This window comes from Vitis riparia, chromosome 9, assembly GCF_004353265.1.
Source record: "Vitis riparia cultivar Riparia Gloire de Montpellier isolate 1030 chromosome 9, EGFV_Vit.rip_1.0, whole genome shotgun sequence".
Taxonomy (NCBI): domain Eukaryota; kingdom Viridiplantae; phylum Streptophyta; class Magnoliopsida; order Vitales; family Vitaceae; genus Vitis; species Vitis riparia.
Genome location: NC_048439.1, coordinates 21301410 through 21315637, shown reverse-complemented (window position 1 = coordinate 21315637; position 14228 = coordinate 21301410). Strand labels below are relative to the sequence as shown.

At 33.4% G+C, this 14228-nt stretch overlaps 1 protein-coding gene across 1 annotated transcript; it reads right to left on the bottom strand.

Moving 5' to 3' along the window:
- Positions 1-1307: 1307 nt before the first annotated feature.
- On the bottom strand, positions 1308-6202 carry LOC117921925 (secreted RxLR effector protein 161-like). Its single transcript, XM_034839873.1, has 2 exons — positions 5931-6202; positions 1308-1473 (listed from the first exon to the last, which is right to left on the bottom strand). Exons 1-2 carry the CDS (start codon positions 6200-6202, stop codon positions 1308-1310), a joined length of 438 nt encoding a protein of 145 aa, XP_034695764.1.
- Between the last annotated feature and the right edge of the window lie 8026 nt (positions 6203-14228).

Genomic DNA, 14228 nt, shown 5'->3' with positions numbered 1-14228 from the left:
TTTTCAGTGCTCCACAGTAGTTCCTTGGTGGCCCATTACTACTCGTACAACTTACCTTTTTCTGAGTCACCTCGGAGATTTTGGTCGAGGGATTATCTGACCCCTTATTGTGACCCCTGACAGCCCTATTTTAGACTTAGGCTTTTCGTTCATTTTTAGGATAGCTTTTAGGGTAGCTCATTTAGGCACCCTAGGCCCACTTAGGCACTTAAGCCCATTTAGGCACCCTAGATCCACTTAGGCACTTAGGCCCATTAGGTCCACCTTGGCCCACTTAGTCTCACCTTGGCCCATTAGTCTTTTTTTTAGTATGACTTGTATGGTTGTATGACCCATTTATCTCATTTACTTATTTATTTATTTTTATTTTTATTTTTATTATTATTACTAACCACTTTTATTTGATCATTTATTATGGTTTTATTTATTCATTTATTTTAATTTATTTTCATTATTATCAATCATTTTTAGTTATTTAGTTATTTAGTATTCTTACTTATTTGTTTATTATCTTGTTATTTATTCATTTATCTATTATTATCATTTTATATTCTCCGATTTATTTATTTAGTTATTTATTTATTTTATTATTTATTATTTATTTTATTATTTATTTATTTATTTAATTTAATAATTTGAAATTTTTATGGAAGAAGTCTACCATTAGAGAAGTTTTTGAAAACGGTAAAACTCTTTAAATGATATGCATGGATTGTAGGTGATATGCGTGGATTGGTATTGTTTGAAATTAAAAAAAAAAAAGAGTTTTTCTGGTGCACAAGGTAAAATTTGGAGAGAGAAAGACTCCCCACGTAGAAGGACTGTTATTTGCTATAAAAAGCTCTAACAGATAGGTTTTGGGGGAGGACTTTCAGCACATAGAAAAAAAAAACAGAGAGAGAGAGAGAGGCGGAAAAATTGGAGTTTTAGAGAAGACTTTCTGGTGAGAAGCTATTGGTGGAGAAGAGGGAGATGGCGGTTGAAGAAATCTCAGACGACATACCAGTGGGATCTCCTTGCCAGAAAAGAGCGTTTCTCGGTATGTTTGTTGAGAACTCCTTACTCAATGTTATTATCACTTTGTTCTATAATTGGTTTCGTGTTCTAATTTGTGCTTGAGAGAGAGGGTGTATACACTCAAAGAGGAAGTTGTGCATGAGATTTATAAGAGTGGTGTACACTTAAAAGAGAGAGCAGCAGATTGGTGGACAAAACATTCGTACATTGCACAACTTCAGTGGTCAAAAGGGTAGTGGAACTAGGTCCAGATTGCAGCATAAAATTTATGTTTTTTTTAAAATGAGACTTCAAATGGTGGGTCCCTTGGGATCAGGGCTGGATGATAGTGATAGATATGTAGGGATGGTGGCAGCTAGTGGGGAAATTATATTGTACATCAGCTTCAGCACGTAAGGGAGTAGCCACCATTCTGACATGAATTCCCCATTGTGCACCCTGTTTATGATTATCTTCCTACAAAATACACAAGACTTTGTCATCTCAGGTGCAGCTATAACATCAGTATACCTGTTGAGACCCCTTCCTACTGAGATTTCTTGATCTAAAATCGGTTTGTTAAAAAGAAAAGAACTACCCATCTTAGGTATTAAATGATTTAATCTTTGCTGCCAGTTTTCATCAAACCACTGACCCTTCAACTTCAAAAATTCATTTTGACAATTTTAGGATATCTGTAAAAAATTTCCAGAAATTTTATGACTTTCCTCACTTCTTGAACTTGAATTTGAGGTTTTGTTTGAGTTAGAAAGTCATTCTGAGATAGAAGATATAAATGAGTCTTTGGGGGGACTCCGTTTTCACATAGTTCTGGACACCCAAGATCTTTTGGAAAAAATAAAATACTAGAGGACTTTTTAAAATTGATTCAATATTTTTTCTCAATTATAAGCTTCTTGAAATTGATTTTAGACACATAAAATATTGGAAAATATGCATTTTTGAGGGAGATATGATTTTTCAAAGTTGTGCCTACTGCGCATGCTGGAGTTTGTACATCTGATTAGATTTATAGTTTTAAAAATATTTTTAAGTACTATTCGACCCCGAATTTATTTTTTATGTGATATATACATTTTGAAATATGTGTGTGATTTTTTTTATGATTTTATAGGATCATTTATTATTTTTTAAAAATTCATTTATGCACGTCACTTTTCCTTATCTAATCTGGACTTTGTAGAACCTTTAGGTGCCTTTGCGATAATCTATCTTTTGAATGAGTGTTTGGCTTTCGGTATGTTAATCTAGATGTGTTTGTGTCTTTAATTGATCTCATGCTAATTCTTGATTGTTATTCTTAATAGATGTGTTTCTTGAATATTCGTCATTAATTCTTGGTGGGTATCTCGTTAGCTTATTTGATCTAAGTTTGAATAGTTTAATTGCTTTGGTAGTCTCTAGTAAAATTTACTTTTCGGAGGCCATCGAAAAATAGTGAAGATTGGCCTCCATTCTCACCACTTCAATTTTCTTGGTCGTCAAAAATTCTACTTTGTGATTTTGTTCTCTTTTGTTTTGCTTGGTATTTTGATTCATACACTTTATTGCTTTCAAATTAATTTCTTTTTATTTGTAAAATACAACACTATTCTCAAAAGCTCATTTTCCTTAAAAATCCATTTCAAAAATTCATTTAGAGTTCTTAGAATCAAAATCTCATTTTTTTAAAAATAATGTGCAACCATGTTTTGATCTGATCGGTTCACATCTTTCAAAATAAAATTACAGTTTTGAATAAAACACGAATCAAAGCTTGTGGTCCCAAATAAATGGGATAATTCTAAGCTAAATTCGTGTATATCGATTAGGGAAATTGGTGAAACCCCTACATAAGAAAATCTTTTCAAAATTTATTTTTGTTGCCACATTTGACACTTGTTGAATCACGTCTATCTATTTTTTTAGGAATTATATACAAGATGTATGTGATAATTGATGATTCTGTATACTTTGATCACTTTTGCTATGCTAATTAGATAACGAGCATGCTAGGATTTCTATATTTTATTATTTGTTATCTAACCCCTTACAACTTGAGGAAGCACGTTGCAAATTATCTATGCTATCCAGGTATGTCCTCTATCACCTACTTTCTGAATTATGTGAATATGCTTGTCATTGTGAAATAATGCTTATGTCTAATAATGCTTGAGTGTTCTGATATACATGTTTCATTGTTTGATTATTTCTAATAAAATACATGCTGGATGATATATTGTTTAAATTAACCATCGATGTTTTATGATAGCGCTTGAGAAGCGGTCCGGGTACGCATCCTAACCTTCCTTTATTATGATTTGATCTTGTTTAGCATGTTTTTTTTTTGGAACCACCTAGCCTACTTAGGTATCCATAATTAAACCGATTAATTGCCACGTTTCCCTCAACTTAGTCAGTAGAGACCTTTTTAAGGCTTAGATGGGTGCTACCTTCTAGAGGTACCTTCCCAATAAGTAACCTGATCCCCGGACCAAGACTCGGGTTTTTCAAAGACATGCCTTTTTTCCAAAAATTATGGAGTCACATTTAGGGTTTTTCTTTCTTGTTTTATTTTCCCTTTAAAATAAAAATAAAATAAGTGGCGACTCCAACTTTTCCAAAAATTATTTTTCACAAATAAAAAGCGAGTCTCGCCGATCGAGTGGGGACGCACGTGAAAAATGCGGGTCCACATTATGTTGTGTATGAGGCTGGTTAAATGACATCTGAGCATGTCTTTCCCTTCTTTTTAATGAAAACGGATCAACAAGCGTTCACATAAATCTCTTAGCCGTTGTGACTGAGAATGTTTTTGCCAGTTTGTTTGAGCCTGCTACAAGCAATGATGTTACTCCATTGAGAATTAGTTGGCTTCGCATGGGAATTATCATCGCCAAATAGTGGCAGCGTCGTTATGGCTGGCTATATCGTCTCCGTTTTCAAAGGTTCAGAAGGATATTGCGAATCAAAATGCCCTTCTAGCATGCTATCCTTGCTGCAATGAATCTATCATCGTTGATAATTCCGAGTCATTTTTCCCGTGAATGAAAGTGACGTCCCAAATTGATCCTGCCATAAACAAAGAGGCATGGACTCAAGAAGAGAAGTTGGCATTGATTCGTGCTTATCAGATATATAGAAACAAGTGGGAAGAATTGACAAAACTCTTGTCAGAAGAGACAGACAATGCTATAAAGAACCATTGAAATACTTCCGTAAAGAATAAGCTTGACTCTTATATATCCTCAGATTTACTTGCACTGTTCCAAGGCCTACCCCTTGTTGGTCAGCGAAACCAATCACTCCATTCATCTCCTCCAGGGATATAACAGAGAAGTAGAGACTATAGTGGTGCCAAAGTGGGATAGAAGCAGAGTAAATTTCCTGATATAGTCAAGGTTTGATCATCCTTCTGACTATTTCGGAGTCAATTTTCTCACAAGTGTTAACCAAACTTTTATAAACTTTATGTGAAAATAATTATTTTTGAAAACAATTTTGGATACATAAAACAAAATAATTTATAAGTGCTAAAATAATGATCATATTCTTACCTTGATCCATGAAGTGAGATTGAGTCACCTTGTGAATTGTATTGTCAAGGTCTTCAACTCACTACTCTCATATAGTGGATGGGTCACTTGTGTGGTGTATGTTGTTAAAAATAAACAACAAAAAAGAAAAAGACATAAGAATGAGAGTGTGGCTTGGGACCTCAATTTATAATAAGTTGTACATCTCTTAGTCTTCCTATCAAAGACTCTATGGGAGTTATACTCATTATTTACACCCATTATGTACAAATTAATGGGTAATGGTGGGTTATGAACTTGAATGCATCTATATAATTGCATAGGTTATACCTTTCCATTTTCCTCCATTACTCGTAAACATAATGTACAAATAAATTTCATAATGATGGGGTTACAAAAGTTGTAACACCACATTCATATGAGTTAAATTTTCTAACTCCCCATTTGTAATTTAAGTCTTCCATACATAAGACTCTTGGATGCCCAATCAATTGATTCACCTACCTATCAATTGATACCCTTAAATAATATTCATATAAATATAATTATATATGGCCACACATTATAGGAAAAAAGCTAACAATCTCCCACTTGGCCTACATAATCATATTTGTAATAGATTAAAACATAATATGACCATAACAATTTCTCAAAATAGGTATCCTTTACTTTAAGATTATGTTTCATGGAACCACTAACACCAAATCATTGAAATGATTGGATCACACAACGATCCAATATTCTTCAAGGATTATAGTACTAGCACCTCCATTAACATGAATCAATGACTTTTATGACATTAGCAACATTAAGGTGATAATGCTAATTCATTCACATAATGGTCCCATCAACTTTTAAACATCTAGATTGTGCACAAAAATGATGTATAAAAGTAACATAATAATCATCAATATATCATAATCAAGAACTTTATTCTCATTATAATGTGATCACATACATTACACTCTCAATCAATCTAAAATTGACAAACTTGCCACCAAGCCCATGCGTGCAACATAATCCATAAAAAGCTTAGGTGGAAGACCTTTTGTCAATGGATCTGCCAACATGAGTGTATTTTTAATATGTTCAATAGAGACAACTCCATTTTGAACTTTCTCTCTTACAACCAAGTACTTAATATCAATGTACTTTGATCCTCCTATAGTCTTATTATTTTTAGAGAATCGCACAACAACACTATTATCACAATATATTCTCAATGGTCTCATTATCGAATCAATAACATGAAGCCCTAAGACAAAGTTTCTCAACCATATTGCATGACATGTGGCTTCATAACATGCTACATATTCTGCCTTTATTGTAGAAGAAGCTATCAACGATTGCTTATGACTCTTCCATGAAATAGGTCCATTTGATAACATAAAAATATACCCAGATGTAGACTTTCTGGTATCCTTACAGCCAGCATAATGGGAATCAAAATAACCAATAATCTCTAGATTATCTGTTCTTCTGTATGTAAGCATGTAGTCCTTAGTCTCTTGCAAATAACGCAATACTTTCTTAACTGCTTTCCAATGATCAATACCTGGATTACTTTGGTATCGACCAAGCATGCCTACCACATAAGCTATGTCTGGTCGAGTGTAGACTTGAGCATACATGATACTCCCTACTGTAGAAGCATAAGGAATTTTGTCCATTTGTTTCTTTTCAAGATCATTTTTGGGACATTGAAGTTCACAAAATATGTCCCCTTACACAACAGGAGCAACACTGCTAGAACAATTTTGCATGTTGAATCTTTTAAGAACTTTTTCAATATAGTTCTTTTGGGATAATCCTAATAATCCACGTGACCTATCTCAATGAATTTCAATTCCTATCACTTAGGATGCTTCACTAAGATCTTTCATATCAAAATTCTTGGATAAAATTTGTTTGGTCTCCAAAATCATTCCCATATTGTTGCTAGCAAGCAACATATCATCAACATACAATACAATAATACAAATTTTGCTCCCACTGATCTTAAGGTATATACATTGATCCATTAGATTCTCTTTGAAACCAAAAGTGATGAAAATTTCATGGAACTTAAGATACCATTGTCTAGAAGCCTGCTTTAGTCCATACATGGACTTTTTAAGTTTACATACCATATGTGCCTTGCCTTTATCCTGAAAACCCTCAGGTTGATCCATATAAACCTCTTCATGCAAGTCACCATTCAAAAAAGGCAGTTTTGACATCCATTTGATGTAACTCTAAGTCAAAATGAGCAACTAAAGCCATGACTATTCTTAAGGAATCTTTCTTGGAAACAGGAGAAAATGTTTCCTTATAGTCGATTCCTTCTTTTTAAGTGTATCCTTTTGCAACTAACCTGGCCTTGTATCTTTCGACATTGCCCTTAGAATCATGTTTGGTTTTAAAAATCCATTTGCAACCAATAGTTTTAATTCCTTTAGGCAATTCTACAAGATCCCAAACTTCATTATCTTTCATTGATTTCAACTCTTCTTCCATAGCATAAAGCCATAGAGTTGAATTTTCACTATTGATGGCTTGATCATAAGAAGTAGGACCACTTTCCATGCCAACATCATAATCACACTCATTAAGATAAACTTCATAGTCATTTGATATAGCAGGTCTTTTCTCTCTTTGTGATCTATGTAAAGATACTTTTGTAGTTGGGACATTCTCATTTTCATTACAAGAAACCTCTTAAGTCACACCATATTCCATCATTGGTGTTGATACTTCATTAGAGGTTACCTTTTTAAGCTCAGTTCTCCCACTAAAATATTCATTTTCCAAAAACACAGCATGTTTAGTTTCAACAATTTTAGGGCCTTAACCATGACAATAAAATCTAAAACCTTTTGATATTTCAAGATAGCCGATGAAATTACAACTTATGGTTTTAGAATCCAATTTCTTTATTTGTGGGTTAAAAATTTTAGCTTCAGCTGGACATCCCCATACATGTAAATAATTCAAAGTCGGTTTTCTACCCACCCATAACTCATAAGGAGTTTTGGGTACAACCTTACTAGGAACACGATTGAGGATGTGAACAGCAGTTTTCAATGCTTCACCCCACAAAAATTCAAGCAAGGTTGAGTTACTCATCATACTTCTCACCATATCAATTAGAGTACGATTTTGTCGCTCTGCTACACCATTTTGCTCTAGTGTTCCAGGCATTGTGTAGTTTGCAATGATACCATGCTCTCTTAAAAATAAGGCAAAAGCATTAAGATGTTGACCTGTTTCGGTGAACCTACCATAATATTCACCACCTCTATCAGATCTTACATTTTTAATTCGCCGATTGAGTTGATTTTCAACCTCAGCTTTATAAATCTTAAAAACATCTAATGCTTCAGATTTTTCATGAATAAGATACACATAAGAATACCTTGAAAAGTCATCAATAAAACTAATAAAGTACTTATGTCCATTGATAGTTGGAATTGAATAAGGTCCCCAAATGTCAGAATGAATACATTCTAACAATTTAGTAGCCCTTGAGGCACTCTTTTTCTTAACCTTAGTGTATTTTCCCTTTATGCATTCAACACAACTAGTAAAATAAAAAAAATCAAGTGAAGTCAAAATTTCATCTTTAATAAGACGTTCCATCCTTTCTCTTGAAATGTGACCCAATCGCTTATGCCACAATATGGATGAATTTTCATTCACTCGATTTCGTTTTTTAGAGAATTCATACACATGATAAGATAAAAGAGACTGTGAATATTTGCAATCTAAATTCAATGAATAAAGATTACCACGTAAAGTGCCAGAGCCAACAAACAAGAATTATAGAACAAGGAAACTCCTTTATTTCCAAACTTTAATTCATAACCATAAGAATCAAGTCTTGGAACTGAAATTAGGTTTCTAGTAAAAACAGGAACATAAACTGTATCTACTAAATACATAATGAAACCAGTATCCAAAATTAAACGAAGAGTGCCAATAGCCTTAATTTCCACTTCTATTCCATTTCCCAAAGTAATGGTTCACTCTCCTTTACTTAGTCTCTTGCTTGTAAGGTATCCTTGCAATGAATTCGTTATGTGAATGCTTGCACCAATATCAATCCACCAAGATTTGGTGGTATATCAACTAAATAAGATTCATAAGACACTAAGCATTGAGTTTTACCTTTCTTTTCCAACCAAGCCTTAAATCCAGAACAATCTCTTCTTTTGTAACCTTTCTTATGGCAAAAATGACATTGTATCTTATTTTCATCCTTTTGCCCATTGTGAGATACATCATTACCTTGCTTCTTTTTATTACCTTTACCTTTCTTGAAGGATTTTTTATTTGGACCAATAGTGAGGTGAGCCATATCGGGCTTTTCCACTTTAAACCTCTCTTCTTCTTGAACACACGTGGCAATTAGTTCACTCATTTTCCACTTATCCTTTTGAGTATTATAATTAATTTTGAAAGGACCAAATTGTGAAGGAAGAGAAGTCATTATGAAGTGAACAAGAAAACCTTCATAAATTGCCATGTCCATTCCTTTCAATTGAGAAGCCATGTCACTCATCTTCATAATGTGCTGACGTACACCACTATGACCATCATATTTCATTGTTATCATTTTGATCATAAGAGTACTTGCCAAGGACTTGGAAGTTCCTAAGAATTGTTCTTCAACTGATTTAATATAGGTCATTGCATTATCTGAATCCAGGATTGCCCCACGAATTGCAGGAGTGATTGAACCTTTCATAATCATTAGACTCATGCGATTAGAGCGCTCCCACTTTTCATATAAAGCCTTTTGTTCATTAGTACTTTCAGAAGTAGGCTTTGTGGGTGTAGGCTCTCTTAAGGCATAGTCTAAATCCATGCAACCAAGAACAATTCCAATTTGTTCCTTCCATTTTTTAAAATTTGCCCCACTTAATTGTTCAATACCAGACAAATAGCCTGTAATAGCAGTAGGATTCATTGCTGCAAAATAAAATTTAATTCAAAAGGAAAATTATTTTATATCATGACAATATTTAACACCACACTTTACAATAATCTAACTACAACAAAAATTAAGTTAGATATCACATTAATCATAAACATAAGAGATCATATCATAGTTCTTTCGTTGGACCGAACTACAATCATATAATTCAAAAGTACATTATTATAATCCCTCCATTGGGTTGAATTATAATAATTCATAAATCATATAGATATGACATAATTATTAAAATAAAAGCATTGAAATTAAAAAAGTTTAATACCATTGGGTAAAAACTTCATCAACCTTTTATTATTAAACTCTTGTCATATAATCAAACATGGTGATGATCCTCCGTTGGGTTGATCAACACTTGTTTCATAAGTTGAACAACACACACACACACACACACACATATATATATATATATGATCATCTTCAAACAAACAAGTAAATAAACATGCATACTAGAAAAACTATTTCTTGAGATTTCCATAATCACACATTTAAATTACTAATCATATTTTTTGCAACTTTCATAAAATCATGCAAATATGATTGAAATCATGAAACATTGAAAATGTGTGTTACTACATCATTCATATGCATCACATCATATATATTTTAGTTGTCCATAAGATCAAACAATAATCAAAAAATGGAAAAATATGTTTTATGATCCAAAATTGGTTGGCTCTGATACCAATTGTTAACCAAACTTTCATAAACTTTATGCGGAAATAATTATTTTTGGAAACAATTTTGGATACATAAAACAAAATAATTTATAAGTGCTAAAATAATGATCATATTCTTACCTTGATCCATGAAGTGAGATTGAGTCACCTTGTGAATTGTATTGTCAAGGTCTTCAACTCACTACTCTCATATAGTGGATGGGTCACTTGTGTGGTGTATGTTGTTAAAAATAAACAACAAGAAAGAAAAAGATATAAGAATGAGAGTGTGGCTTGGGACCTCAATTTATAATAAGTTGTACATCTCTTAGTCTTCCCATCAAAGACTATATGGGAGTTATACTCATTATTTACACCCATTATGTACAAATTAATAGGTAATGGTGGGTTATGAACTTGAATGCATCTATATAATTGCATAGGTTATACCTTTCCATTTTCCTCTATTACTCATAAACATAATGTACAAATAAATTTCATAATGATGGGGTTACAAAAGTTGTAACACCACATTCATATGAGTTAAATTTTCTAACTCCCCATTTGTAATTTGAGTCTTCCATACATAAGACTCTTGGATGTCCAATCAATTGATTCACTGACCTATCAATTGATACCCTTAAATAATATTCATATAAATATAATTATATATGGCCACACATTATAGGAAAAAAGCTAACAACAAGATGTTAGAATTTCTGAAAGCTTGCAGCATCAGTTTAATTTAAATGGGCAACCTGCCATTCTTTCTTCTATATTGGGACAAGCATTATTAGGTTTAGCATCACATTTATAATGGTGGAAATGAAAGTCAGAGCACAATTTCTATCCCATTCATAAACTTCTGTAGGGTTAAATTCATCTTCTTCCATGGGAAATATGAGTGTGGATCCTGACATACTTGAACACTTCCTGATATCTGGAGGCGATTGTTATGGGTTTAGATTCCAAGAGGCATGGACTGATGAATTTTTTTTCCCTGAGAATCTTATAAGATACACAAATGCCATTGAATTGGAACGCGCAGATCCATTCATTGGCCAATCACCTGACTTTCCAGAGCCTTAGCTTCACAACCGTGTTATTTCTTAAGATACCAATGCCCGTATTGAAGACTATATACATTGAGAGTAAGGAGTGATTTGGTAGCAATGAAAAGCTGGTGGGATCAGTACAGCATTGCTATGGCTCGTCCAAGTTCAAATATCATAATGAAGAGACTTTCAGGGATTACTCCAACGTGTTCTGGGGTTGGAATAGGTAGTGAGATGTTAGGTGAAATTTCAAATGTCACCATTGGTGAAAGGTATGAATGAAGGCTGATGAGGAGAAAGGAGGATCCTTCAGAGTAGGGTTCATCTGAGGAAGAAAGCGATGAGGAAGAGCCTTCCAAGACCCCAAAGAAGAATAATAATGATAGGGAAATGGTAGATGTTGAGGCAGACTGATTCAAAATCTGGGAAGAAAGCTTCCAAAACCCCTGCCACTTCTCAGATGCAAACAAGAGGTTCAAGGGCTTTGGGTCATGTTGAGTTTGCTACTTTAGAAGCAGCACATAAGGCTCTCAAAATGAATGACGGAGACCTGCTGGGTTATGCTGTCAGACTTGATTTGTCCTATGAAAGGGGCACATGCACTCCATGTAGCAGGAGAGAAAGCAATTCATTCCAAAAGATCAAGACCAAGGCAGCTGACTGTTCCCTCGAGGTTTGAACCAAATGAAAGTAACTGGGGTTGGATTTGGTTGGAATGATGCATGGCCACCTTTGGCATGCAAATCTTGGTGGCCACGTGTCGATTTTTTTTTTTTTTTTCTCATTTCACCATCTTTGGTTTTTGAAAACTAATCTTCCAAATCCGTTCATTCAAATAACCTTTTGGATTTCAATATTTTCAAATAATCTCATCTCTCACCCTTAGAATTTTCAGGATCATCTAAGAGTCCCATTTTTAATAAAATTTTGCTGCCATTTCCTTCGGCATGTGATTTTCCTAACTCCCATGCTTTTTTAAATGTTTTAAAATAATCATAGATTCAATTTTGTAATTCCAAGTGATAGAATTTATAAAATTGATTCATGCAAAAATAAATTGAGCTTTGGTGGGGGCCCAACATATGTGATTTTATGGTTGATTGATTCGATTGTCATACATGATTGATTTATTCCTCTCTATGACATGCATGAGATCATTCTTTAATTGTGCACTAACCTCCTCTCTTGATAGCGCACAGTGGCTCGTTGCCCAGGTACGCACCCACTCTCACTTTGGTCATACTCTGTGCATGTTCTGATTCCTCCATGTGCATGATTGATTTGAGTATTCATTGATTTTCTTATCAATTGCCACGTCAGCTTCATTTCATTAGTAGAGACCCATTTCTAAGAACCTAGAGGGGTGCTACGGTCTTTACCGTACCTTCCCGATAAGTAACCTGACCCTTGAGCCTGATCCGGTTTTTCACATACCACCTTTTCCAAAATAAAGAGTCACACTTAGGGTTTTCTTTCTTATTTTGTTTACTCTTTTAAAAATAAAACAAAAATAAGTGGCGATTCCAAGTCATTTTTCTTAATCAATAAATCATTTTCAAATAAAAATCGAGCTCGCCATCGAGTGGAAATGCATGAGCCGAAATGCGGTGTCCACAATATTATATTTATGCATAAATTGTTTTTATTTAATACAATCAAATATTTCTTAACTCAATTCTAACTTTATGCACTTCCAAAATTCATATTTATTATTCTTAAAATCCAAGTATCGAATTTACCGATATATCTTTGTCTACCGATGTTTTTCTTCTTGATCATATCTATGTCAATTACACCTACAAAATAACTTTAAAATGTGTATTCTTGCTTATTTTATCAGTTTTTGGAGTTTTTCCAAGAATTCTTGTGAATTTTGAATAATTTTTGCTCCATCGATATTTGTGAAAAATATCCACCGATATTTCCGATATATCTGTAAAATCAAAGTACTGATATATCCATGATTACCGATATTTTCATCATTAGCTAGAAGGACCTAAATAGTCGTTCGGGCTATTGAATGCAAGATTAGAACTTGAGCAATGCAAGCGTTGGATGTAACTTAAGGAGTACTTGAGTGATACAACCATATGAAGCGACACTAGAAACAACTTAAGCCACTTGAGCGCTTAAGCGATGAAGCCAATGCTTGAGCGTTGGGATAAACGCTCGAGGCTATGTGAAAAACTCTAGAAGGATTATGAACGCTAAAAGTGAACTAACAAAACAAATTAAGAAACCAACTAACATAGAGACATGTAAAAACCTTAGAAACAGGTCAAACATTCAACTTAAGGCAAGATTCAAATCAAATAACTCGCAAAATTAGAAAGAAAAGTAATAAAACAAATAGAATGCCCAAAAAACATAGTTCAACCAAACAAGATTGATATTTTCAAATCTAAAGAACAAGGTTAATCATGATCTCAGTTTGGAAATCAGATGAATAAGAATCAAAGCATATAAGAATCTAAGATAATTCAATGGCATTGATTTTCAGGGGAAAACAACTTACTGTCTAATTTCATATTTCAAATTTGAATTTCTAAAAGTCACTGAGTCATGTCGTGATCCAATAAATTCATATTCAGTCAATTTGTGTTAATTTCATCAGACTATTTGACACGGCATTCGTTGATCTACATATAACACAACTTTGACTCTCCCTTAATCATAACATGATTTTTTTATTTTATTTTTTTCTGAGAAGTGGAGGCATTGTACACCATTTATGGAAATCATACTTTTACTATGGTTGTCTTATTCCACTTAGGAGGGTGTTTCCAAATGTTGCAAGTGAAAGTATATAAACTTGGAAAAAATCTTGGAAAGAATATTTTAGTTTATTTTAACTAAGAATCCAAGAATGCCTTAAGACACTTTGGGAAAAAATAATATTGAACTTAGAAAAACAAGGCAAGTGAATGAAAAAGAATTAGGCATGATATTACTTCCAAAGAAAAAAACAAATTCTATTTTATTAGTTAAACTTAAGAAGATTCCTCATGGA

Coding starts and splice junctions, on each gene's coding strand:
- LOC117921925 (XM_034839873.1), bottom strand. CDS start 6,202: ATGGACAAAATTCCTTATGCTTCTACAGTAGGGAGTATCATGTATGCT. Junction 1,474..5,930: donor ACCAGAAAGTCTACATCTGG/GTATATTTTTAT, acceptor TGTATTTTGTAG/GAAGATAATCATAAACAGGG.